General features: G+C 35.7%; 1 protein-coding gene across 3 annotated transcripts in view; it reads left to right on the top strand.

Moving 5' to 3' along the window:
- The window catches only part of LOC128892946 (activin receptor type-1), a 174,060-nt gene extending 153,308 nt beyond the window's left edge, over positions 1-20,752 (top strand). For 2 of the 3 annotated variants that reach the window (XM_054153621.1, XM_054153622.1), the window contains exons 7-8: positions 19,428-19,659; positions 20,127-20,747. In XM_054153621.1, the coding sequence (XP_054009596.1) occupies positions 19,428-19,659; positions 20,127-20,264 (370 nt within the window). In that variant the 3' untranslated portion in view covers positions 20,265-20,747. Of the gene's footprint in view, positions 1-19,427; positions 19,660-20,126 lie in introns of all 3 variants that reach the window. The other variant, XM_054153624.1, reaches the window with a different exon arrangement.
- Positions 20,753-27,937: the final 7,185 nt, after the last annotated feature.

The following is a 27,937-nucleotide window of genomic DNA, read 5'->3' as shown; positions in this document are numbered from 1 at the left end:
TTAATAAGGCAATAGTGTAAAAATTTTGGACACTTGGCAGGGTATGAATAATGACATCTGTTTCGATTCTCGACGCTCGATAGCCGACAAGCCATGCCGAACTGAATGATTTCGAGAGTCGACGAATGAAGCTCGGCTTTTGCTTAGCTTCTATTGGTTAAGGGTTGACGACGGGAAAATCATACGAAAAATACCGTTTCTGACAGATTCATGACATGATATTACAATATCTCAGTTGTTCATTGACCGATTTTATTGATTTTGGTTTTATTCGAAGCTTATATGCGGTTTACATAAGAAAAATGCCTTTAAATTTAGAAAATATTGCAGGCGTGTTGAGATATTCATGAAAGAAGTTTCAGGTTAGGTTGGAATGGACCATCTCTCCTGTAAAAGATACGTGGTATATATACGCGGTGACGGATAATTTTTTATGTACTTGGCGCCGAGACGCTACCGCGTCTCTAGATGAGCAATAATTTAAGGGTGTATGTTTGTCATTCAAACACAAAGTTAAACCAAGTTTGGTCATTTTGAATGTAAGTAATTTTTAATTTTGCGCGGACTACAAAAAGGTTATTTAGCATAATTTAATATAAAGGAAATAGAAATTATTTCATACTTTTTGGGGCAATTTTAACATTTTTTTGAAGTCGGTTACATTTTTTTTCCAAAAATTATTTTATCCATTGTTAAAACTTTAAACAAGTTTTTCTCAATATTACATTTTACGGAATTGTTGGGATGATTTTTCAAAAACTATTCAACGGATTTGAATGAAATTTTGCACAAATCCAATACTATCAGTTTATCGGTGAACCTAAAAAACGTGTGAAATTCGAATTGCATCATATAGTTTTTTATCATATAGCATATATAGCATATATTTCAATTCTGCTGCTACACTGATAGCGTATGAGTGTAAACTTAAAAAAAAAAATTGATTCATCTGTTTCAGACAGTTACTGCCGAAGCTACAATGCCAAAAGCTGTAACGACCGCCATTTGATATTGAAAAAATATTTCTATGTTTTTTACAATGATCAAACAGTAAATAAAAAGGTTGCAAACTTCCAATAGTATCCGACAATCCATTTTATTTGAAAAAAAACCTACAAAACCGCTAATTTTCGGAGCTTCTAAATGGTCTTCCCCCTTAAATATTTTTTTAAACTCAGTTCCAATTAGTTCTTCACCGTTGACTGACTGAATGAATTTGATGCTTTCTTCCGTTCCTGTTTCTGCATAAGCTTTAGACCTATTAAACAATTCCATGAGTTCATCTTTAGTTGTAATAAAATCTACTGTACAATATCTCGACCGATTGTCGACAAAAGTCGCGACGTAGGGATTGATGGGATTCTTATAGGACCACATATGTAGATCGGTATGAACGATCTCAAGTAGATCATTTGTTGTGTTTTCCTCAGTAGTTCTGTATAGGGGTTGTGTAATCTTTTCTCTTGCGCATATTTCCCAGTCTTGTAAAATCTCTTCATTTTTAAAGTCCAAACCGTATACAATTTTCTTTTGTTGCATTTTTCTTAAGTCGGCTTCATTTATGTGTACAAGAACGTTGTGCCAGTTTTCCAGTCCACTTCTCGGTTTCTGATTCTGTGTCACGTCAGCCAATTGCCTTGTTTCAGATTCCTCAGTTAAATAATAGTGATTTCCTCTTCTTTCAGCTCTCATTATAATATTTCCTTTCTCGTTAAAAACAATGACTTCATTTCTACGGAATAGAACTTCAAAGTCGCGATCAGTGATCCTTGATACCGATAAAAGGTTGGTCCATCGATCTGAGACGTAGTAAACATTATCTAAACGAAATTTTCGTTTTTCTGAACCATTCTTAACTGTAAAGACTGTACCGACACATATAATTGTCGCAGTGTCTTGATTGGCTAGATTCAATGGTTTATTTATTTTCTTAAAACCATTGAAATTTGATCTCTGCGTGACTATGTGTGAGGAACACCCACTATCGAGACACCAGTTTGTTCTTTGATATTGAGAGGTATTATTAAAGAAAATCACATCATCGACTGTATCTCTATGACTGCTTATTTCTCCTTCATCAGATATTTCTGCGTTTTTCGCTTGTTGAGGGCGATGGCTAGAGCGTGACACCGGAAACCTGGAAAGACAAGAGCGAGCTGAATGACCCGATTTATTGCAACGATGGCATATTATATCTGATGTTGGTGCGTTCAGTTTTTCCGTGTTGCGTTCACTCCATTTATTTGACGATTTCTCACTATGTTGACCTGCGTAACGCCACTTGTTACTCTGAGAATTCCCTTGTTGAGAATGATTACTTCTTTTGGCAAAGTGTGCATTCTGGTCGTCTGTATCACCACTTGCAAACGATTTTCTCGATTCAAGATACTCAAAAATTTTTATTTTCATTATTTCTTATTTCTATTCATTATGTTCTATTTCTGGTTTCAAAATATTGGCTCGTGCCATCATTGCTCTCCTAAGCATATCAAATGATTTTGATAAACGTTTTAACATAAGTACAGTTAATAATTCATCATTAACATCAATATTTAATTGACTCAATTTATCAATGATTTCCATGAAATCGACAAATGGATTTTTATAAATCTTCATCTTCTGTCATTTTATTTGAACCGAATGCTGCCAATAGCAACTCTTTTCGCGCTGGACTTCTCGAGTGGTAGACTTTTTCCAGCTGCATCCAAGCTTTATTTGGCTTTTTACACTTCTTTATATGCCTTTTCTTTGAATTAGATATCGCTAGAATAATTTCTGATAACCCCTTCTTGTTGTTTTTGATCCATGCATTGATTTGCGTTTGATCGGACTCTGGTTTCAGAATCGTTTATTTGCATAGTGCCACAAGTCAGATTTTATTAATAAGGCCTTTGGAGCCATAACCCACGTATCATAGTTCTCTTTACGTAGTTTTGTTATCGTCGTAGTTGCCTTAGACATTTTGGATTCAAAGGAATTTTGTAACAGTTTCCCCGTTTATTATTACACCTAGGTAGCTGAATTTTTTTCTTTTTTTTTTTAGAATTTTCACTGATTTACATAATCTCTTGATTCTCTATTTTTCTTGGCATCCTGTGAAGCCTGTGAATCCTGAGCCCATAACCTGTTGATTTTAGGACGGTGGGCAGGATTAGGAATACACGCTCCAGTACTTTTATTGAATTTACTATTAAAAAGTTAATAGTAAATTCAATAAATCGCAGTAGAAAACAACGAAGAAGTACACACGATCTATATTCCGAGAGTTCGATATCATAGAGCACTACTAGCTCCGTCTAAAGTTAACATTGATGCGACTGTCAGTAGTAGCTTAAATTCCTTTATATATTTCCCATATTATTTACGAAAATAACCAAATATATCAATAAACAAGATGAGAGAGCTGAGGAGAACACACGGTAATACAACGTCCTGCAATAATTTCATTTATTTTTAATCGACTTCGAAAATGAGGAAGTTACTCAATTCAACATGGTTTTTTTCTTCTTTTTTTTTTATAGGTATGTTCGCTGATTACACCGAAATGGCTTGAGTAATCGGGTTGCAACCTTTTATATCTGGTAGAGGATCACTGCCACTTGGTCTCATAAAAAACATTTGACCTTTTTCCATTTTCTACCACTTTTATTGCAAAAAGAGTACTATTTCACGCACGTTCGGCCCGAAATCGATGAAACCCCTTACGCTGGCGAACAGGTTTTCGTGATGACCTCATGTGCAATCAATGTTTCTAAATTTTTTAACCGATTTCGAAAAAAGGAGTTCCACATCATCTTCTACCTTCTTCTATATAAATAAAATTGAACTATTTGTATGTCTGTCAGTTTGTTCCAGCTAATCTCCGGAACTACTAAACCGATTTTAAACATTTTTTCAGTAATTTAAAGCTACACTATCCCTGAGTAACATAGGCTATGTGTTATTTTGATAAAAATACGTTTTCAATTTAAAATCTCAACATTTGTAAATAAAGTTGTGGCATCGTTTTACTCACAATAAGGAATATCGGTTGAAATATTTAAGTTACGGAAAATAAGAGACCTATTCACCTATTGATTCATGAAGAAACGAGCGGTTGAATAGTCAGTCGAACGTGAACAACATAAAATAAATAGTATTCCACGCGGGTGAAATCGCGGGGTGCAGCTATACTGAATAAGAATAGTATTCCATGCGGGTGAAACCGCGGGGCACAGCTAGTCTGGTATAAAGCTATAACTCTAAAGCTATCGGCCGTATGCAAAATTGTTAATATGGAAAGTGTATGGTAAAATGGGCCGCATGTTTCAGCGAGAAGAAATTTTTGTTAACTTTGTTATTTTACGAGATATGATGGCCAAGTTTCGTTTTTCTAATGGAACCATATACATATTTTGTTTCGGATTATTTGATAGTACTATTCAAAACGAATACACCTACCTGTCATGATTTGGGGGTCAAAAGTGTCCTTAGACCGATTTCGATTTGCACAGTGATATATTCGATAGGTTATCAAAAAAGACCAATCTGTGCCAAATGTTAAGTCCCTATCTCGTATGGTGGGGGAGTAAACAGGAAAAAACAAAAATCACGTTTTTGACTAATTTCTCTCATTCTGTTGCATGAAGAATATTGAAAAAAATCAGAGATACTTCAGTTAGCGAGTTACATATTCCGGAATTTTTTCAGATTTTTTAATTCAATATCCAAGCTGTAACAAATAAAAAACACAAAAAAATTATGAAAAATGTCGGTTTCGATCGAAGGAATCTCAGAACCACGATTATATAATTACAGGAAGTGTATATTATTGTTGTTATTATCCTCAATTGTTTTCTTAATTTTGGGTAGGTGCGCCGTAGTTTTAAAAACCAAAAATCGAGTTTTTTAACTGTTTTGGTGTGTTAGAGTAACTTGTATACAGAATTTCTGTATACTTTTTATGAAATACATCATTCTTAATGTTTTGACATTGATCAAAACAATGTTGGTATTAAGAAAACTAAATATTTAACAATTACAACTTACACTTTGTACAATATCTTCAGAACTACCATAAGTTAAGTTCAACAACGTCGCTGGCTCAATTAGTAAGGTACCCGGCTTTTAAATCGCTGCGTACTTTTTGAGCGTAGGTTCGAATCTCCAGTGGATCTATATTTTTTTCATTAGATATATATTTTTGAATTTATAATGATGTAACAATGATAAATACTTATTTACAAGTAATAAAAATATATTTTTATAATGTTTTAACATGCAAGAAGAATAATTTTTGAGCGCTCTGTCAAGTATATTGTCAACCACGATATTATTTAACACGTCTTATACTAAACTAATATATGAAATTGATTTTCAAGTCACTTATCTCTAATTTGTAATTAAAATTCAGCAAAAATTGTGTCGTTATGCTTAATTCTCCTCACTGTCTTCGTTGATAACAGCTATCACTTCTTCAGTGTTAAATATTTTGCTGAGTATTTCTGCAGACCGTACAATTTTTTATTGATATCATTGGTCCAAACATCGGAATATTGTGTAGAATAGTATGTTTTCTAAATAACGTCTTCGGAAAACGTTTAAATTTGGTTATAGGACTTTGCGACGAAATTGCTGGAAATGTTACATGCCGACTATTAAATTTTTATTTTTTTTTTATTTCGTCGCAAGGAATGTGTTTGAGATGGTTTTACCATCCCGAAATCTTTCTAATCGAACACAAACGTAGCCTTTGTCGGTAGTTCATAAAATCATTTATGAAAAAGAATACACATTCCTTCAATAAATGATATTTCATTTTCGGGAAAAACCCTAGTTGATGTTCTCGGGTGGTATCTCATTGATTTTTATCTATTGTATGATATATCCGATAGTTTTATATATTTTTCTATGTTATGTCGCATTACATAATTAAGCGCATTATATTCACAAGACGCAACACATACATACTATTTTACAATGATTTCCCCGCGGCGCGACGCTGCCAGGGTGTAGTTGGCGTGACGACGTTGATTTCAAGGAGGGAATGTGTATTCTTTTTCATAATTGATTTTATAAACTACCATCAAAGACTAGGTTTGTGTTTGTTTAGAAAGATTTAGGGATGGTAAAACCATCTCGAACACATTCCTTGCGACGAAATAAAAAAAAAATTCATTTATTGGCATGTAATAGAACCAATCGGAACGATACCTTTTCCATCACGTTGTAGACGCTTTCGCGATGATCATATTTCCAATAATTTATGAATTTTTTTATTGCTGATAACTATTGTTATTGCAAAATTCTTATTATATCATGTAACTTAGCGAGGCATTTACCGTTCGCAATCTGGAGACGCGGTAGCGTCCCAACGCCAAGTACATGAAAAATGATACATCACCGCATATAGCTGGCGCTGGAGCTATTGCGTATCTTTTACTCGTGAACCTGCTATTCCAACCTAACCTGAAACATCTTTCACTAATATCTTATCACAAGTGTAACATTTTCTAAGTTTAAAAACATTTTTTTTTATGTAAACCGCATATAAGCTTCCGAATAAAATCAAAAACAATAAAAATCGGCCCACATATACAGAGATATCATAATATCTGTTACGTCCCAACTTATCTGGGACTCTTTCTTGGGATCCTTGTCTTCAATTAAAGAGCTAAAGCTCACCTTAACTGTATTCGCTAACGGGAAAGAGCAATTCGGGATTGCAATGATTGTTTCCAAGGTTTAGCATATAAATATATATAATGTTACAAAATAACAAGTTTATATTTCAATATCGGTTTTAGGAAATCAAGTATACAATTATTCAGGTACGTTACCGCTTGTCGGTCTTACATTTTGGATGTACCAGCTATCTGTTGTGGTCCCAGGGCTGTGCTGTTGCAAGGATCTGTTTGTCGGCAACTATCACTCGCGACACGGGTCTCTACTAATTAACAACGGACTTTCCTCGGTAACGACGCGGCGCGCGTACGATTACTCTATCCGTGACTACAATAATTTAGTATTTAATGACCAAAGCGCGACGCTGAGTGCGTGTTCGATTGATGATAAAGGTTCGATGTGATCTTAACCGATTATACGTCGGACTTTCGTAGGTAACGACAACGCGTGAAGTTAACCTGTCCGCGACTACAAGATTTCGGTAATCACCACTATGATAACGTACTGACAGCGGAATAAAAGAGCAGCAGCGGCCGAGCAGCCGTGGAGTGTGTTCGCGGGTTTATATACTAGCTGATCCTCGCAAGGCACGAGCCGCGTTCGGGAACCTTCGTTTTTGCATCCGTTGAAATCGGGAGGAATCCCAAGTTCAGCGGATGTGCTGGCGTTGAGTGCTGACGCCTATATCGCCGATTGGCACATTCCACGATTCGGTTCCCGAGAAACGGTTTCCTAATTGTATGTCAAGCGCATTCCTAAAAGTATCCGATCTTAACTTATTCGCAATGCAAGGTCGATGAAAAGGGACACCGGCAGGGCCGGATGTAACATATCATGTCGTGAATTTGTCAGAAACGGTCGATTTTTCGTAGGATTTTTCCTTTTCCTTTCGTCAACTCTAAAGCGTCTCACAGACTGCTCTGACGTGACGTGGATCCACGTCAGACACGAAGCGGTGTCAGATTGGTGCCTGCACGTAGCTCATGAAATCAACTGACGATGCCGTACAACGGTTGGTTTTATGAGCTACGCGCAGGCGCCAATCTGACACCGCTTGGTCTCTGAGGTGGGCTCACGTCATGTCAGAGCAGTCTGTGGGACACTTTAGCCAATAGGAGCTAAGCTAAAGTGTTAAGCCGAATGTGCTATGCCGAGTGTTCCTTCGTTGACTCTCGAAATCATTCGGTTCGGCATGGCTCGTCAGAAACAGATGTCACCATTCATAACCTGGTAAGTGTCAAATATTTTACACTATTGCATTATTAATTATATTTATATCAGCAAAATGTTTTCAATTAAGACTTTTTATGTAGGGTTTAATAACAGATTGCAGCCAGTGTTGTAAAGTGTTGATCAATCTTGACTACAAGGTCAATTGCCAAAATCTGAATTGCCAAATACATTTATTCTAACAGAAAACTGTTTCTAATATAGATCGATACAGTCGCGATTAAATCGTCATAGCGATAAGACGTGTTTACGCGAAGTGTCAAACTATCTCTGTCTTACGTGTTTACGTTATTTCGAGTGCGAGTGCGAGTTCGAAAGAGAGTAAATTTGCCTATTGGCAAGTTTAGATTCCCAACGGCACAAATGACTAATCTCCGATTAAAAATCACTAAAGATGGAGAAAACTACACTGTTGCCAAACATCAAGCCAATAAAAATAAAAATAATAATTCCATCTCAAACTTAATGGATATCGATAAACCGTCGAGTAGTGGTTTAAATCAAGCTGCACCCAAGAAACGAAAAACTAATCCACCTTCAAACCTTATGATTAGCGACGCAGAAACACTTCACGATAAATGGTTAACAGACATAACTATTGAAAACCCTTACAATATACTATCAGAAATCACAGACGAACCAATAGAAAACACCACGACAGAAACAACTCAACTTCAACCAAAACCTCCACCAATATACGTCGAGGCTCAAATTCTTGAACCTCTTATGGAACTTCTCAAAGAAACTGCAAATGAAAACTTCACGCTAAAACAGTTAAAAGATAACCACGTCAAAGTTCAAGCCAACTCCACCGAAATCTACAGCAAAGTTGTTATAGCCCTGAAAGAGAAAAATGCGAATTTTCATACGTATCAACTAAAGAAAGACAAAAGTTACAAGGTAGTACTAAGAGGAATGCACCCTAAAAGAAATCCAAGTACAATTACTAGCGAACGAAAAAAATTCAGCCACCAGGTAAGACGGATAAATAATATAATAAAACACGACACAAAGCAACCGCTACCACTTTTATTCATAGAACTCGAACCGAACGATAACAATAAAGAAATTTTTAAGATCGATAGACTACTGAACACTATAGTATCTTTTGAACCTCCAAGAACTAAAAGAGACATCCCACAATGTTCATGCTGCCAAGCCTACGGTCATACCAGAAACTAGTGCGATAGAATTCCCGCGTGTGTTAAATGTGCAGGTACACACTGGACTTCGAATTGTCCTATCGTAGGAAAAATAGATAACCTAAAATATTATAATTGCCAGGGAAATCATCCTGCTAGCTATAAAGGTTCTATAATACGTAAACAATTACAGCAAAAATTATATCCTAAACTTAAACAGAAAATAGTTACAGTGAACGTTAACAACAACAACACTATCACGACCCAGCAGTCTTCTATACATACAAAAACCTATGCTCAAGCAACTCGTAATCAGGAAATTCTAAACGAATCGTTTCCCACTTTACAAAACCACGAATCAGCATCAGACTCAACAGAAATTAAACTCCTGCTAATAAACTCAATTAAAAATACAGAACTAATAACAAATATCCTCATTGAACAAACTAAATTGTTAAGTCAACAGTCGCGACAAATTAACACAACGATAGAACTTATCACACGCATGCTTAACAGTATTAACAAATAAAATGGATACTACATTAAACATTGCAATTTGGAACGCAAATATCAAAACACAAAATATCAGTACAACAATATTCAAATTTTTTTCAAACATTAGGGAGCAAATTTATTGCCGGCAGAGACTATAACGCGAAACACGTTTTATGGGACTCTAGAATAAATTCACCTCAAAGTAAAATCCTAGAACAAACAATAAGGATACTATCATTAGACACACTGACCACTGGCGAACCTACATACTGGCCGTCAGCCTACGTCAAAGCTCCCGACCTATTGGACTTCGCAATAACCAAAGGATTAAACAAATTGCATTTTAAAATTAAATCTTGCTTAGATCTTAGTTCTGATCGTTCTCCGATTTTAATAAACTAACTATATAAATCTATACTCACAAAACCAACGCCATATTTGCATAATCGTAACACAGATTGGAATACATTTAAACAATCCCTGGAAGAAAACATAAATTGCAATGTACCTTTAAGAACTCCTGAACAAATAGAATCAGCAGTAATAGATCTCACCGACAAAATCCAAAATGCAGGATGGATAGCCATCAAACAAATCGAAACTAAAAGGAAATTCTACACATATCCAGAATACATAATGAAACAAATAAAACTTAAACGAAAATTAAAATATATATGGCAAAAACAAAAAACTCCGTATAACAAAAAAAAACTAAACCAAATCACGAAAGAAGTGAAGAAATTATTCAAAATTACTGTAACGAAGAGTTTTATTCTTACATTTCAAACCTCTCTCGTAATGACGACACCAACTACTCACTATGGAAAGCTTGCAAAAGACTAAAAAGGCCAATGGTCTCTTTACCGCCTATTAAAAAAGCAGACTCTAGTTGGGCAAAAAGCACACTCGAAAAAGCCACCACTTTTGCCGAACATTTACAAAATACATTTAAACCAAATATTTCAAATACCTCTATAATAAGTTCAAATATAACTCCATTCATCGCGTTTGACACTAATGTCAATCAAGATATAACAAAAACCACAGTAAACGAAGTAAAAAAACTAATTGCAGATATCAAAATTAAAAAGACTCCTGGTTTTGATTTAATTAGTGGAAAAATAATGAAGGAACTCCCACCAAAAGCAGTAAGAATGCTTACCATAATCTTTAATGCGGTACTAAGGATCAAGTATTTCCCTATAAATTGGAAATTAGCACAAGTAATTATGTTGCCTAAACCCGGAAAAGAACCACATCTACCAACGTCCTACAGGCCAATCTCGCTACTTCCCGTTATGTCCAAGTTACTAGAAAAAATAATTTTAACCAGGCTCAAAAAAATAATCACGGATAAAAATTTAATACCGCTACATCAATTTGGTTTTAGAAACAAACATGCTACAATAGAACAAGTGCATAGATTGACAAACCAAATTACTCTTACCTTTGAAGAAAAAAAATATTATACTGCTCTCTTTTTGGACATAGAGAAAGCATTTGATAAAGTGTGGCACGAGGGACTTTTATGTCACGTCCCCGTGAGCGCACGGGGAAGCAACAGTTTCAACGAAGAACAGTTTTAAGAAGTTTTAAAAAGTGGTTAATCTAATATGTCAATAAAATCAACAAAAAATGTTCAGCCGATAACGAAAATTGTTGTCATTCCATGCCGTTTGGGTACGGCGCTCGTACCTACAGGACGTTGAGTGGATACAGCATATATGTATAGAATATATAATTCTATTAAGCTTTATTTTGGAAAGGAACGGATTTTTATACATGTAACTCACAGTGCGCGTCGTGATAGATTCGCATACCGGAATCCCCAATTCACGGAAACCAAAGTCCCTAGAACTGCGGTCGTGGAGTCAGTATCTGTTTTCTCCGGCGGCGTGACGATCCATCCATTCGCTCAGTACGCCGCACCGCGGATGGCAGCAGAGCCTCAGCCTGCCGTGGTGGAGGCGCCACATATGTGGCGCTCAGCGCGAAAGGGTTAAAGACTGCATTAACCCCTTAACCTACGATTTAAACGTTTCCAACAGCTTGGGCTCAAAACGTAAACAAGATCGCCCAGCCTTCGAGACATTCAACGAGTCGGCAAATCGGACCTAAGTTGCGCAGGACTTACGTAATGTAAGTACATGTGTAAGCTACGAGTGGTTTAATTTTGTGAAATATTTGATAAGTAATTACAACCTGATGTAATAATTGTGGTAGATACACAACAAGACGTTTATTATCAATCAATAAAATATAACATAAATCAATAACACTTATCTCTAGTTCCTGAATAAATTATCAATTCACATAATTAGCATTTATAGAAAAATCAATAACAAAAAATTAATAATCGTCAATGGTGAGATATTACAAATCAATGCAATTGATCATTACAATGTAATGCTTACATTGTACAAGGGGCTATGCCCGTAATATTTACATTTGGCCAATGGTGAGATATTACAAATCAATGCAATTGATCATTACAATGTAATGCTTACATTGTACAAGGGGCTATGCCCGTAATATTTACATTTGGCCTAAATACAAGACTACTTGTCTCACACGTAGTTGTAGATTAAGAAGTTAATTGTGTGCACGAATCATGGCTACACGTGACGCCTTTAAATATACAGCTGGAACAAAATTCTTGGAAGGGATTGCAGAGACGAGGAACAAGTGGAAGCAAATGCTTTAAATATTTCTGTAATACACTTTGACGTAAATGAAATCATGGACACCATAACTGGTAAAAGTACGAACTACGAAAAGTTTAGAGAAATATTAGAACATTTGGAGTACAAAGAAACTATTAACAAGAACGACACAGAACAAAATATACAAGAAGAAGAGGAACAAAAAGGAGAAGTAGATGAGACTGTAGTGTGTATAACTACCGTTTTAAGATCCTCTACCATGACATGAAAGCAAAAATATACCGTTCCATTAAAAAAATGAAGGTAATCTTCAAATGTAAAAAGTATCTCCACCTGCAGGAAACTATTATTTCCACCGGATGGTCCCTTTCGTACTGTGCAATTTTATTTTAGCAAATATTTCTGTGAAACTTATAGTACCCTATATATCGATAACAAAGCCTCAAATCGCAAAATGTTAAAGGACTTTTTGAGTTTTCGATTTATATTGTGTAGGCATTTTTAGGGCGGTCTGTATCTTTGCCGCTCGGCAAGTGACAAGCAGCTATCGTGATATTCGTCGATGCACATTTTAGCGACTGTCTTGCGGCAGAACAGTTCGTGTTTGGCTTTGGCAGTGAACGCACACCGAAGGATTTCGAATAAAATACTTTTTGTACGGCATTGAAGCAAATGTATATTTGACCACCTAATACAAAATCTCAGAAGTAGGATTCGGACGATTTTGGCAATAGCACGCGAAAATTCGAATTTTTTCCTTTTTTTTCCCTGTTTTGCTTGCGGTTATCAAATTTTAGTCCCTGTTAGTGTTAGGAAGTGACTTTTACTGATATTACCATTGGACATTTGGTGACATTTAGTGACATATAGAGTGATTAACATAGGTGAACTTTGACAGTTTGTTCGTCATTATTTGTATCTACGGCTCACAATTGTTGACAAGAGAAGGCCCATTTGAGCAATTTGATCATCGTGGACTTGAAGGAACTCCTTCGAGCTAGAGATTTAAGTGTCTCCGCCAGCAAAAATGAGCTGATTACCCGCCTAATCGCCGCTCATCCAAACACCGAAGATGCAATCCAAGAGCAAATCGGGAATGACCGTCTTGAAAGCGCCCAGGCCTCGACGTCGATAGAAACTGCAGGATGCCACGCGAATCGTTGACCGCACCCAGGACAGGAACGTCTCTTCCAGACAGGGAGGTAGAAATCCTTCGTTGGCAACGGGACTTACTAAAGCGCGAATTGGGTTTAGTGCGACGAGAAAGGAGCTTGTCGATAACACCCCAATCCATCGACAGCAGTGCAAATTTGCATTCGACGACCATCATCAGAACGGACTTGTTGAGTGAATTTTTCGGACGCGGACGGCGATTTTGGCATCTGGGAACAGCAGGTGTAACGGCTATCAGCGATGTACCGTTTGGACGATTGTGCCACATCCACGATGATCATGCCCCGCCTCCAAGGAAAAGCCCTGAAGTGGTTCTACTCAAAACCGAGCTTGGGAACTCTGTTTATGGTCCCAATCTCTTTCGCAGTTCATGACGACAGCGGTATCACATTTAATTTAACTATCACGGCAATGATTGATTCCGCCTCACCGGTCAGGTTGGTTAAACACGGTTTGTTACCGCCTACCCTTCGTTTCGATTCGCCAAAAGTTAGTAATTGTAACGACAGAGTTAACAATACATTGGTAAAAATTAAGTTTTTCATTCTGCCTGACGACACAACGTTGTGTTTTGCTTTACTTGGCCACGATTTCATTTTATCTTCGTCCGCTCGAATTGCGATAGGGAATGCCTTTAGAATTGCGACAAATGATATTGAAAACCACGCGTTAAAAATAGAAAAATTTACCAGACAAATACTTCAAATAGAATATGTCGAAAATCCAGTTTCGGCTAAAGATTCGCTGAACTACGATCCTCGATTAGACACAAAAACAACGGAAAAGCTGAAAGAAATCTATTTTCGCGATCTCTATCGAGCAGATAACAGCGAATAGCGTCCGTATTCGGTCGAAGCAGTAATTTCCCTAAAAAATGACAAACCAGTTAGTTTTCGATCACGTGGGTTAGCCTTTACAGATAAAGAAAAACTGTGAACAATACTTGACGACCTACTTACAGAAGGTGTTATTAGATCGCATAACTCCCCTTACGCTAGTCCAATTGTCCTAATAAGAAAAAAGAACGGAGAAATTCGGTTATCCATAGACTACCGTGAAATAAATAAAAACACAACTAGGGGTAACTTTCCGGTACTACTAATTGACGATTACTTAGATCAGTTAAGAGACAAACAATATTTCACAAAACTAGACCTAAAGAACGGGTTCTATTACGTAAAAGTGCCTGAATCATCGATTAAATAGACCTTGTTCGTAACACCGCTAGGGCAATACAAGTACCTCAAAATGCTATTTGGGTTAACAAATGCACCCCGCATCTTCCAAAGATTTTTGAATGAAATTTATGGAGAAATAGTTAGACAAAACAAACTCTTATTATATCTGGACGATTTCCTAATTGCCATGCAAACCAGTAATGAACATCTAAAAATTTTGGACGAAGTATTCCAGTTAGCGAGAAAATATAACTTACAATTTAGATTAGATAAACGTTCGTTCCTGTTTCGCCAAATTACGTATTTAGATTATATAATAAGCGATAATGGCATCTCACCGGCGAAAGAGGATATTGAATCCATCGTAGATTATTCGATACCTAAGTGTACATGATAATGACTGTTTCGTTGAGGACGAAGACCGCGAGCGGCCCAACATGGACTGCTCACGGCAGAAGTTCTTTGATCCGAATCCGCAGACTTCACACGTGAATTGGTATGGGAATGGGAAGAAGAGTAAATAACCCCATGGTCTGCCCCACGGTTCGAGGGTGTCGCGCTAGTCGCTCGTCAGCGTGAACTAGTTATAATCAATTTCCGACGTATCCGGTAGGGGTTCAACGGAACAATGACGTTAGAGACCTTTCCACGACACGTCAGGTAGCAGCAGAGGAAATCACGAAATGCCAATTAGCAAATCAACGCGCATATAATAAAAAGCACGAAAGACCGACCGTGAACCAAATTGATAACTACGTGGTAATTCGTAATACAGATACCACACCGGGGGTGAACAAATAGTTTATTCCAAAATTTAAAGGTCTATACACAATCAAAAATGTATTAGATAAAGATGGATACGTTGTAACAGATGTAGAAGGATTCCAGTTGACACGAATACCGTTTACAGGGGAGATAGGACCTGATCAAATGAAACATTGGATTAGGACAGATACCGAACATAGGGAAGATGACACCTAGATTATTTAATTTTAAGCATTACGGTTAGATGTAAGCATATCAATGTAATAGTTATAAGTGTATATATTATCTATAAGTGTATATTTTGTAATTTGGTTAATTATTTCCGATGTCACGTCAATGAGCAAGGACGGCCACTGTAGTCAACTATGGCCGAGCTGTAGGCATTTTTAGGACGGTCTGTACCTTCGCCGCTCGATCTCGGCAAGTGGCAAGCAGCTATCGTGATATTCGTCAATGCACATTGTTAGCGACTGTCTTGCGGCAGGACAGTTCGTGTTTGGTTTTGGCAGTGAACGAGTGAACACACGCTGAAGGATTTTGAATAAATTACTCTTTGCACGGCATTTAAGCAAACGATTATTTCCTCCTACAATTGGTATGAAGATTTGATCCTGAAAAAGGTCCCACATATTTCTTAATATCCTGTATATCAGAATATGTTAAAATAGAAAACAATACATTATCATTAGTTGTATGTATATGATACGGTGCGTTCACTTGTAATTTCGTGTTATAAGAAAAAGATTGATACATACCTCATATTATTTTGCAACTATTAAATTTAAGGGGGTAGACACGGCACCTGACCTCTCCGGTTTGGCTGATCGGTATTACAGCAGATTTTTCTGCATAGAAATGGTAATACCCATAGAGACACGGCTGACCGATGAAAACGAGGTGGCGCTTTCTGCTGTTTATGAACGAAGCGAGAAACATAATTCGCTCGTAGCGAGCGAAAGTGAGATACATATAGTCTCTCCGATTCGTTTCGACCTCTCTTTCTCTCCTCTACTGGCTATCCCTTTCTACGTTGACGCTCGGCATGTAAACAGAATCGACACCTCGGTTGGGTATACATTATAAGTACGTATAGCCAAATATTCAAGTCCGACCAGCTTCGAATCCGTCCAGAGTTTCGAAGCGTCGACGAAATAGGAAAAGACAGTTTGATGAAGAAGAAAGAGAGACTGATAAGGAATGTTTTTTAGGTGTCTGGCTCCGATTGTTTTGATTTTTAGATATGTTTTAAAGGGCCGAAAAATAATATATATCTGTTTTTTTATTTTGTCCCGTTTTCATATTTAGGGGGGGTGAAACGATATAAAGTTTTAGCTGCAATAGGCTATCTCCGAAACTATCATAGATAGAAGAAAACTTTTTAAGAAAAAGTTTCATTGTTTTCTATCTGCATATTAAATCTGACCCAAAATTTCGTAAAAAAAATAATTTGTTTATAACATTACTTTAAAAGTAATCGCAGTTGGTTATGATACTAGGCTTGTAAATGTTTTCTTTTACTCTTTTTCCGCTGTCTGTTCCTATGCTCTGTCGACGTCGGCAAATGTAAGAATATTCGACTTCAGTAAAATGGGAACAGCGCAGCGTGGGGAAATGATAGACGCTGTTATGCCACAATGACAACGTCGCAATGTATCAATATTCACGTTAGCAGACGTCCTCAGTAAGCGCCATCTCATACCGATTTCTTGAACTAAATTTGGTACTTGACTTGCTCTACCATTATCCACAAAATGGCGGAACTCGATTTTGGGAATGCCTTTACGATTTTACAATTTTCGTTCTTATATGAGAATATTTGAGGTTAGTTGAGGACTCATACGAAAGAGAAAGATTCAATACATCAGGGGCTGGTCATCGCGTGAGTCACAAAACTCTTAGAGAGACCTACAAATACTTGGATTCTGCAGATGTATTTTATCGTATTCTTTCTCTACTTTGGATACTCATATTATTAAATATTAACAAGATCACATTGAATCATGACCAGCCCCGGATGTATTCAAGCTTCCTAAAATATGCTAATATAAGGACGAAACGCGAAAAATCACGGACCCCTTTTACCCCCATTTTTGTCGGTAATGTCACCTCGCTGCATTACCCGTGTCTTCCCCCATAAGAAGTCTTTATGATAAATTATCGTACTATTCGTGTTAATTAATTGTAAATTGTATAGTTGTGCAGAATAATTTCGTGGTAATTATAGAAAACAGGTACGTCCTCACCGCTTTCGATGATTTTTAAATATGTTATAGAAATTAACATTTTGAATAACTTTTTCCTATACATATAACCGTCACTCGGCCTCAGTTTCCGAGATATTGGCAAAAGTATTTTGTAATATTTGACTATACGTAGCTGCGCAAGGCTCGCGTAACAGGCCGCTGTTTCTTGTTTACCTTTTTTGTAAACGCACTACAACGGTTCCAATTTGTTCTGAGAGTTCGTATTATGACGAAACTTTATTTGTACAGTAAAAAAATGGGGGTGCGGAGGCTAGCCGCCGTTCAAGGGTTTAGGGGCTAAGCCCTCAATATTGAGTACTGCAACGCATCATGCTTTATATACTGGCCTTCAGAAAAATGGAGACAGATTTTTCAAAACGTCATAAATATGGAAGTTTTCAACCGAGTTTCGTGAAACTTCGTCAGGAGTAGTTGTCAAGTGTCCTCTGGCTGTGTGCAAAGTTGCATTAATGAGAGTTGATGCGAATGGGTTAATTCACCTCCGTAAGGGGGGTGGTGGTGAAAAACGGCACTTCTGAAGGGGCCAGGGGTGACGGAAAGGGTTTAAAAAATGGAAAAAAAACCTTTGGGCCGACTCTCCTTAATCCTCTCTAAGGAATGCACCTTAATCTCTCTGAAATCCCTCTCGGACAAACCTAACCCTTACATCCCTCCGCCCACTCTAAAATCCACAATTTTTTGGATGTCAGTCCCGAATTTGAGCTCAATTCATTCCCTGGAATCCCCTAATCCAGAAAATGCCAACGCCCATACTCCATAGGCACTCCGTGTTGGGGGGGGGGGGGGGATAGGTCATCACTTTTCAACCCCCTCCGTGAAAGGACACTATACCATACATCAAAGGGTGATGAAATTCACCAGGTTTGTTGTCGGTATACTAAAGATCAATGCTGAAAAGATCCCATTTCGAAAGATGCCTCTGGAGCTGAACGGGGGCGGGCCAAATTATTGTTTCTATTTCTTATTATGTATATGGTTTATTCATATAAGTTTGACAATATTTATTTAGCGTTTTAAAAATATTTAGGTCACATTTTGACGTAAAATACATACAAAAATAGTTTTATTGTTTTTGACAATGAAGCAGCCGAACAAAAAATTTAAAAAAAATTGACGACACTGCTTGTTATTGTACTTTATCAGGGAACCAAACAGTAGAATAGCATGATTTCATATTTTTGAGAAAAAAATGTTTTTCCGATTTTGTTGAGCTTTTCCATTTTTTACGGCCACAGTTTGCAACAAAAAAATTTGAAAAAATTCTCAAAAATGCGCCTTAGGATCCGAAATGTGTCAGATTTTTTTCAGAATTTTAGAATGTATTTGAAACCGGAAAATGCGCCGAAAAGCGTAAAATCTATTTTACCCTGTAACTACCCCCACGGGCAAGCCAGAGGGTTAAAATTTTACTCAGAGGGGTTTTTCTTGGTCAGCTTAAAAATGATTCAAGAGCCATTCAAAAAGCTCTAAGGGCAGTTTTGACCATCTTAATCGGCTAGGCCCTTTGAACCGTTGTAGTGCGTTTACAAAATAGGTAAACAAGAAACAGCGACCTGTTACGCGAGCATTGCGCAGCTATTTATAGTTAAATAATACAAAATACTTTTGCCAATATCTCGGAAATTGTGGCCGAGTAACGGTTATATGTATAGGACAAAGTTATTCAAAATGTTGATTTCTACAACATACTTAATAAAAATCATCGAAATCGGTGAGGATGTACCTCTTCTCTGTAATTACGAATTTCGTATTAATTTACTTAAAATGGAAAAAACATATTTCATTTACAATATAAAGTTATCAATGATCAATGCCTTGAAGTATAATTAAAAGCTATTTTTAATATCTTTTCAGGATAAATATAGAATGTTTAGAAAACTTCAGACGAGCAGATATTTATAGTCTGGGTTTAATACTTTGGGAAGTTTGTCGAAGATGCATAAGTAATGGTGTTGCACTTGAATACATGGCACCATATTCTGAATGGCTTCCTAGCAATCAAGAACCGTCCATCGATGAAATGCGAAAATTAGTATGTTTGGATCATCATAGACCACCACTTCCTAATAGGTGGCATTCTGATTCTGTAATTATTTATTTAATTTTTTAATAATTAACGATTTTTAGTAATAAATTACGTACTTAATTATTCATATAAAATGATGGACATTGCTGTTAAATTATTAAATGAAAAATGATTTTTTATGAAAATATAATGAAAATTGAAAGATGTCACTTCAAAGGCGAAAGTATAATTTTTTTATATTCTGTAGCTTCAATTAATATTAATTTGGATTTATACAGCTTGTTTTTATTGTGTCAGCAATATGTATGCACTGTGTATATTTGTTAATTAAAAATGTTTACGTATTAAAAAAATTTTATTTATAATATTAAGTAATAGCCTTCGATATAGTTATATCAACACAAGAAAATAATAATTACAATTTTTTTTTCATTATACTTTTTCAATATTCAATTAGTGATATACACGTGTTATCAATGTTATCGTGTATTATTTAAATTTCACTGACATTTACTTTTATTTTGCAGACGTTGGCTGGTTTGGGAAAATTAATGAAAGAATGTTGGCATGGGAAGTCTGCAGCACGTCTACCTGTTCTTCGAGTGAAGAAAACACTTGTTAAATTAGCAGCTAACGATACACGTGTTCATTTACCCCTTGACTAAGTAACATGTACAGGATTATGTATTATTTTACGCACGTATTTATTAGTACCAACTAAATAAATTTTTTGGCGTGTTCTAGATTTATTTACTTTTACGAAAATATTATAAAAGTATATGATACGTAGAATATTTTATTATTTTCAATTGTATGTTTAAAGTTTTCAACTTGTTTTATATAATTGTAATGTATATATCTATGGCTAACATAAGACATAAAGTGCCACTTGGTAAATAATCTATTTAAATATAATTAGAACATCATTTCATATTCATACCATTCATTTTAGCGTCGAAAATGACATAACAATACGCATTCTTTAAATTTTTAAATGTCACCAAGTGCCACTTTGTAAATGATTCATTTATTAGGTGTACAAATTAATTCGGTACCTTATTTTTTTTTTATTCTAAATTTATTAATAAAATTACGAGTACAGATTTTATTAACTTTATTTATTTATTTAACTTGATTTATTTAATAAAATAATTCCCATTATTTTTCTAATTCCATTGGGGAAAAAGTCTTGGCGGTTTTGATTCAATGAAGTCATCAATACTTTTTCGCACCATATCAACTGAAGAAAAGAGTTTATCAGTTAAATGATATTGACGCAACCGGAATTACCGGAAAGCGATAATCTATTTACAGAATTTTCCAGATCAATGAATGGACCACATTCTTGATTTCTTTTGAGGCACGTGGTCTCATTAAATTCGCCTTCCTTGTTGCACTACCAATATGAGGTGTCTTCTGCTCCAATACATCACTCAGACGCACGAGTTATTGTTGATAGTAGTCTCAATAATAGTCTGATCAGTATCTAGTAGTTTATCTAGAGACGCGGTAGCGTCTCGACGCCAAGTACATGAAAAAATAGCCTCCCCGTATATGCCTGGCGCTGGCGCTACCACGTATCTTTTCCTCGAGAAAACGCGATTCCAACCTAACCCGAAACTTCTGTCATTAATATCTCGTCACGCCTGCTGTATTTTCTAAATCTGCAGGCATTTTGCTGATGTAAATCGGACAATAAGCTTTCGAATAAAACCAAATCAATACGAACGACAGAAATATCGTAATATTATATCATGAATGTGTCAAAAACTGCAGCATTTTGCTTTTCCTTTGACAAGGAATTTTTCGTCAACACTTAGCCAATAGGAGCTAAGGTCGTTCGTCGATTCGTCGACTCTCGGAATCAGTCGGCAAGGCTCGTCGGTCGGAATTGTATTCTGGCTATCACTCATGCCGCTCGTTCATTTCTAACCTGTAACTGTCAGTTTGGATTTGTGACATTTGATTTCTTGCAACAAGACTTGCTGACATTCATTCTGCGTACTTTTGAAAACTCAAAGGACTGAATCTGATATTGTAATATAATAAATTGTGCGTTAGAAATAGTGGACCTCTTTTTCCATTTCATACTTCATTTTTAACATTTAAGTTTGTTACAACAAGACTTTCTGCCATGCGTTATGTGTGCTTTTGAAAACTTAAGAGACTGATTTGGTACTGTAATATAATAAATTGTGTGTTATTCATATGACATTAATTTTATTTGTAAATAACACATACAAACCTTATTTTACTTGTAAATTAATGTAGAGCTTAAGATAAAAATACATTTGTCTTTTATTATAGTAAGCATAGAGTGTACAATATACATAATGTGTCTGAGCCAGATATAAGAAAGAGACCAGCTTCAGTCCATTAAGTTTTCAAAAGTATACAGAACGCATGGGAGGATGTCCCACTGCAAGAAATTTAAATGTTAAAGATGAAGCGAGAAATGAAAAAAAAGAAATCAACTATTTGTAACACATAATTTATTGTATTAGAATAAAGTTCAGAAGTACACAGAACGCGTGGCAGAAAGTCTTATTGCAAGAAATTCCATTGTTAAAGATAAAACGAGAAATGAAAAAAGAAATTCTCTATTTGTAACGCACAATTTATCGTATTGCAATATCAGTTTCAGTCCTTAGAATTTTCAAAAGTACACACAATGCATGACAGAAAGTCTTGTTGTATTTAAATGTTACTGATAAAGTGACTCTTGCAATGAGACTATCTGCAATGCGTTCCGCATATTTTTGAAACCTTAAAGGATTCAAACTGATCTCCCATTTTCTATTATATAAAGTCATTCACTATACAAATTATCTTTGTAAAAAGAACTGAGATCACCATAAAAAATTTCAAAAAAGTAAAAAAATTACGCCAAGTACATGAAAAAGTGGAGGACTTAAAGAGTAATCATAGAAAAATAGAAGATCTCCGTAAAAATATATAAGAAAGAAGAAAAAGCAGTGAAATCGAAATGAGCTGGCAGTACATGAATGTCCTTTCTAGTAAAGTGCAAGGTGACACTGTGTAACATAATATCAAATTCGGTCCTTTCCAACTATGCGCAGCTAAAATGCTGTGTTCAACAGTGCAGACGTTCAGACCCTAATGACAACTCATGTAAACTGACTGCTCCACATTTTGGCGGTAAAATGAAGAAGTATATCTATATATATAGATATAGTGTATCAACCACAAACTGAGACTGTTTAGACATTTGCCTAGATGTCCGTGGCCTGGAAGTCAAATGCTTGGCGTGGCCAGGCAAAATGTTCTCAGATCATCAATACCCATATTGTCTCTCTCGCAGACTTTCACATAATTTGTGAATTTAAAACTTTGAAAATATGAGTACATTTTCATTTCATTGTGTTTTAAAATATTTCTAACGACACTCATTGACGCAGATACCTCTCCTCTCACAGGCTTTCAGATAATTTGTCAGTTTAACGCTGACAATATGAGTACATTTTCATTATTTTACATTTTAAAATAATTCTTATTCATCAAAACCATGACCTTGCCTGGCCACACCAAGCATTTGACTTCCAGGCCACGGACATCTAGGCAAATGTCTAAACAGTCTCAGTTTGTGGTTGATACACTATTTAGCTTCTTCATTTTACCGCCAAAATGTGGAGCAGTCAGTTTACATGAGTTGTCATTAGGGTCTGAACGTCTGCACTGTTGAACACAGCATTTTAGCTGCGCATAGTTGGAAAGGACCGAATTTGATATTATGTTACACAGTGTCACCTTGCACTTTACTAGAAAGGACATTCATGTACTGCCAGCTCATTTCGATTTCACTGCTTTTTCTTCTTTCTTATATATTTTTACGGAGATCTTCTATTTTTCTATGATTACTCTTTAAGTCCTCCACTTTTTCATGTACTTGGCGTAATTTTTTTACTTTTTTGAAATTTTTTATGGGGTAATGAACTACACTCTGTATATTCCATTAGATGAATAGCAACATTTTGTTTTCATGAATGTTTGGCCTCCCAGTCGACGACTGCGCCGGATTTGTCCACGGATTTTGGGGTTTAGGGTTATGTAATACTTTTTTTTTGTCACCTATAAGAATCCTGTGTAGAAAATGTTCTCTTTTGAACCGTGTCAGCAAAGTCAACGCCGTATTACATTCGCTTTTTTTCCAACCTCAGATTGTATGAAACCCATTTACCCTCTTTTGAAATGTTATCCAACTGATGCAAACGATTTCATATGCAATGTTGAGTATCTTCGAGTTGCAATGCGAGCTTCTGTTGTGTTTGAGCGATGCGTATAGTGTAGTTGCACGAGATTCTTGTCGTCGAATTTGTAAGGTTAACCCAAACGGTCTTGATCTAAAAGATCAAAATTTCCTCATCGGAATCTCTGGTACCGTTTTTGTGCAGGGTTTATATGTAGAATACAGAATCAACGGGTTAGGCGGAATCTAAGTCGTTCTTTGGTTAAACAAGGACCAGATATATTTACACTTCGATGACTGACTGCCGGATACCGTTTATTTTCAATTCAAAAGTGAAAACAATGTAATGTTTGAAATGTGCCTTATCGATCGACATTGTGTTTGATACTGTATTCTGAGGTCATAACGCTTATCTAACGTTCTGAATAATACCAATTTACAAAAAACTTACCGTATAACGTTAAGCCAGAAAAATATAACGGAGTTATAAGACAAGAAATAAATAGGTACTGAATGAATTGTACACCTTATAAATATTATTTTATTATTTTATTTGAAATGCTGAAAATATTACGTGCAATCTGTGAAGTAGTTCTCGTGCAATGCAAAATTGTGTTCCTGTATAATATATTAACCCTTTGCACTTGAGAGGTGACTCTCAGTCACTAGGTTTCCTTTAGGTTTTATTTCGTTGGAACTCGAAGTGTCATTAAAATGATTGTCGTTGAGGTAAAGCCAAGAAAGCATCTCGAGTTGCTGATAGATACCAGAAAAAAAGGCCTCGAGTGCAAAGGGTTAAGTCAGCGGTGTTCAGTGTAGAGAAGCCTGCTTCCCTTTCCAAATTTTATCGTACGCAATATGCTTTCATAGTCGAGGGAAATCCAGGACGCTAAAAAGTCTGTCTAGATGGCAACACGAATGTGTCCTATGGCTGCACCAACCACTTATTTTCAATTTCTGTTGTCATGATCCCTGCATGCATTTGATATTCGGCAAAGATAGGATCTCTTGTTGATAGAAAGCGTCTTAATCCACACGCATCATTAAACGACAGAATTATTAGGATTCTATGAAAATGATAATTAATACAAAAGCAACGTCATGTGCTTGACGTAGGCTAGTCACTAACTGAACGTCTACACAGAAATGCAAAAGAACTACTTATCCTAGGCGACCTTACTAATAAAATTACTCATAGCAGGCGTTATTAGCAGACCCAGTCTTCTCTTGCAGGCGCCACACACTGATACGATATGCTCTGAACTATACCATGTCTCGCCATAACCAATAGAAGCATGAATATCAAGAAGAACGTATACTTAATAGAATATCAAAAATGTGCACGGATAATAACAGAGTACGAGCGTGGGTTGATGGTTTGACCGATCAGTCACTGCATTTTCGTATTAATTGTTTGGACACATTCAAAGATGCGACGACATTTGACTCCCGGTAGTCATAACTATGGACTATATTCTCCGGAACTATAATAACCGTTTGAGGTCAGACAATGCGTTTGCGCTGCTGCCGCTCAATGCCCAAAAGTTGGTCGGATATTGAGCTAGATGGGGTTTTATAGGCTAGTAAAATTAATATACTAGGGTACTGCGTTATCTTAAAGCTATTCGTCCTGGTGTCTCACTGTTTAGAAAAAGTCGAAGAGAGATTTTGCATTGCAGGTAGCTTCTTTAGGTATGAAATGACACACTGATATTGCTACTTGCAGTGCTGAGGAAACGTTGAAGTATTCGTACCCAAAGAATAGGACTTCATACTCGGAAGCCTCAGTCAGTTATCAACCACGAAGAACAAAGCTGTGAAAGCCTCAAATATCTTAATACGAATTAAGTCAATTAAAAGTATAATTTTAATCAAATAAATTAATAGAAACAACTTAAATTTATCTGCTTTCTTTTGTAAAATGATTGTACAAATTTATCTTCATCGTTTGATTCGTTAATTAAGTTTGCGAATTTATTTCTTTTTCGATTATTTGTACACATCATAACGACAGGTGTAAAATACAACAATATTTAAGTAATTTGAAATGTTATATCAATATGTTTTGTCTTTTCGTGAAATTTCGGATTCATTACCAATTACATAACACTTTGGTCACATCTATGATGACTATGACCTTTTTAAATTTATTACCTAGTCGTTGTTCTCTTAACCACTTAGGCTATAATATCGTCTAGGATACGTGGTATGGAATGCGACCCAGAAATAAGAACCACGTATCAGGGACGTAGTCGATCTACTTCAAAAGGCCAAATCAATCAATTATGGCCTAAAGTAGCGCGATTTAAATCATAGGTTAAGGCGTTAAGGGGGTATGCCCACATAGGAAAATTCAAAACCAATACATCTTCAGTATATATCTTGATTTTTTAAGAGAAACTTTTGACTTTTGTTTTGCAAACATTTATCTATCGTATTCAGCATATGTCGATGAAGCTTGAATAATTTTTGTATACAAAAATAGTAAAAATTATTGTATATACAGTCGATATTCTGATAACATTTTTTAGGAGGCGTTTTGCGGTGATCAATATTACTCGGAATTGAAATCAAGTGAAATTAAAAGTCTGCGAACTTTTTAATAGGATATTAGTTTATCTAGTCTTTATTGGGTCGGATATTTAAAAAATTAATTTGTAACAAAATAACGACATTTAAAAATTAACATATCAATTTTTATCCAAAAAGTCGTTTATTTTTTGTCTATGAAATAAAAACTAAGCAAAATAAAAGAAAAGTCCCCGATAAAAACTAGATTTGTATATCTAAAACAAGCTTAAAAAGTTTGAACTAAATTGGTATAGTAGTTTTCAAGATTACATCGATCATGTGTTTTGCAAATGCAGTTCTCGTAAAAACGAGTTTAAAGTTTTAGAGCGTACGGAACGAAACAATTTTACTAGTTATTACACTTCTATCATTAAGGATGCAAAAATTTAGAAAGATTTAGGAGAGGCTATTTCTGAAGTAAAACGAAGGGCCAAAAAATAATCCTTATCCCCTACGCAGTACTCCGCCCTTCCTGTTCGATTAATTGCAAACGCGCGTCGAGGAATATATTAAAACCTTTACAACTTCATCAATTTTGCTCGGATTATCTTGAAATTTTCAGGGAATAATTTTGATATGTTGCAGATTATAAATATATTAAAAACAAAAAATTGATTTCTTTAATGTTTCTAGGTAGGCATACTCCTTTAAGTTATTTAACAAAATCAGTTCTTTAATAGTATCAACTGTTTGGCTCTGTGAATTCCGTGGTATTGTTAAAATTTCTAATTTGAAAACATATCTTGTTGTCGATCTTCTAATGTTCAAATCTCCAGCAATGTCGGAAAATTAATTGTTCCTTTAATATATTTCAATATTCTGTTTATAGCAAATAATAATTTTTACTAATAAAATTTATAATATACAATACGGAATCAAAGTAAATAATTGCAGGCACCGCAAAATCGTTACAGAAGACTACACAATAGGGTGGACCTTATTTTGCGACCATCAAATTTTTTCTGTCCTGTCCCCCAAAACTATGCTATTTGGTGAGAAAAAATTTGGTTAAAATTTGAAATCGATCGGACAAAGGGAAGCCGTGCCGCAATCGATTTGAAAATTTTATAGAGCGTCGTAAGGATACTTTATTATAGGTCATTGGATTCGTCTTTTTTTTTGCAAATAAGAATATGGCAAAAAAAGTATAATTACCTTCCAAAAAATGCTAATGACAACACATTGGCAGTTAAATTTTTTTACATAAAATGTGCATAGTTTGTCAATTCTTAATGTACTATACAAGATGGAAGTGAACAATTATTTTTTGAACATCAAAGGTCTTGTATTTACATATTTTTAGCTAATGTACTTTTCCTAACGTCGAGATTGCTTACGGTAATCTGAAACAATATAGGGAATTAGTTGTTTCTCTTTTTCGTCGCGTGCTAATATTTGATGATAGTCGGACATTAAATTAATCGCTCTATCCACAGAATTAGTCACTACTCACAAATGTTTACTTATATTTAAGCCTACTTTAAAACATTGATCATTCTCTGAAGTTGTCAGATCGTTTTTTAAAAAGTCAGTAGGTATCTTAAATTTATCAAAGAATTT

Source organism: Hylaeus anthracinus, unplaced genomic scaffold, assembly GCF_026225885.1.
Source record: "Hylaeus anthracinus isolate JK02 unplaced genomic scaffold, UHH_iyHylAnth1.0_haploid 2, whole genome shotgun sequence".
Taxonomy (NCBI): Eukaryota; Metazoa; Arthropoda; class Insecta; order Hymenoptera; family Colletidae; genus Hylaeus; species Hylaeus anthracinus.
This window is presented reverse-complemented; position numbering and strand designations above follow the sequence as displayed.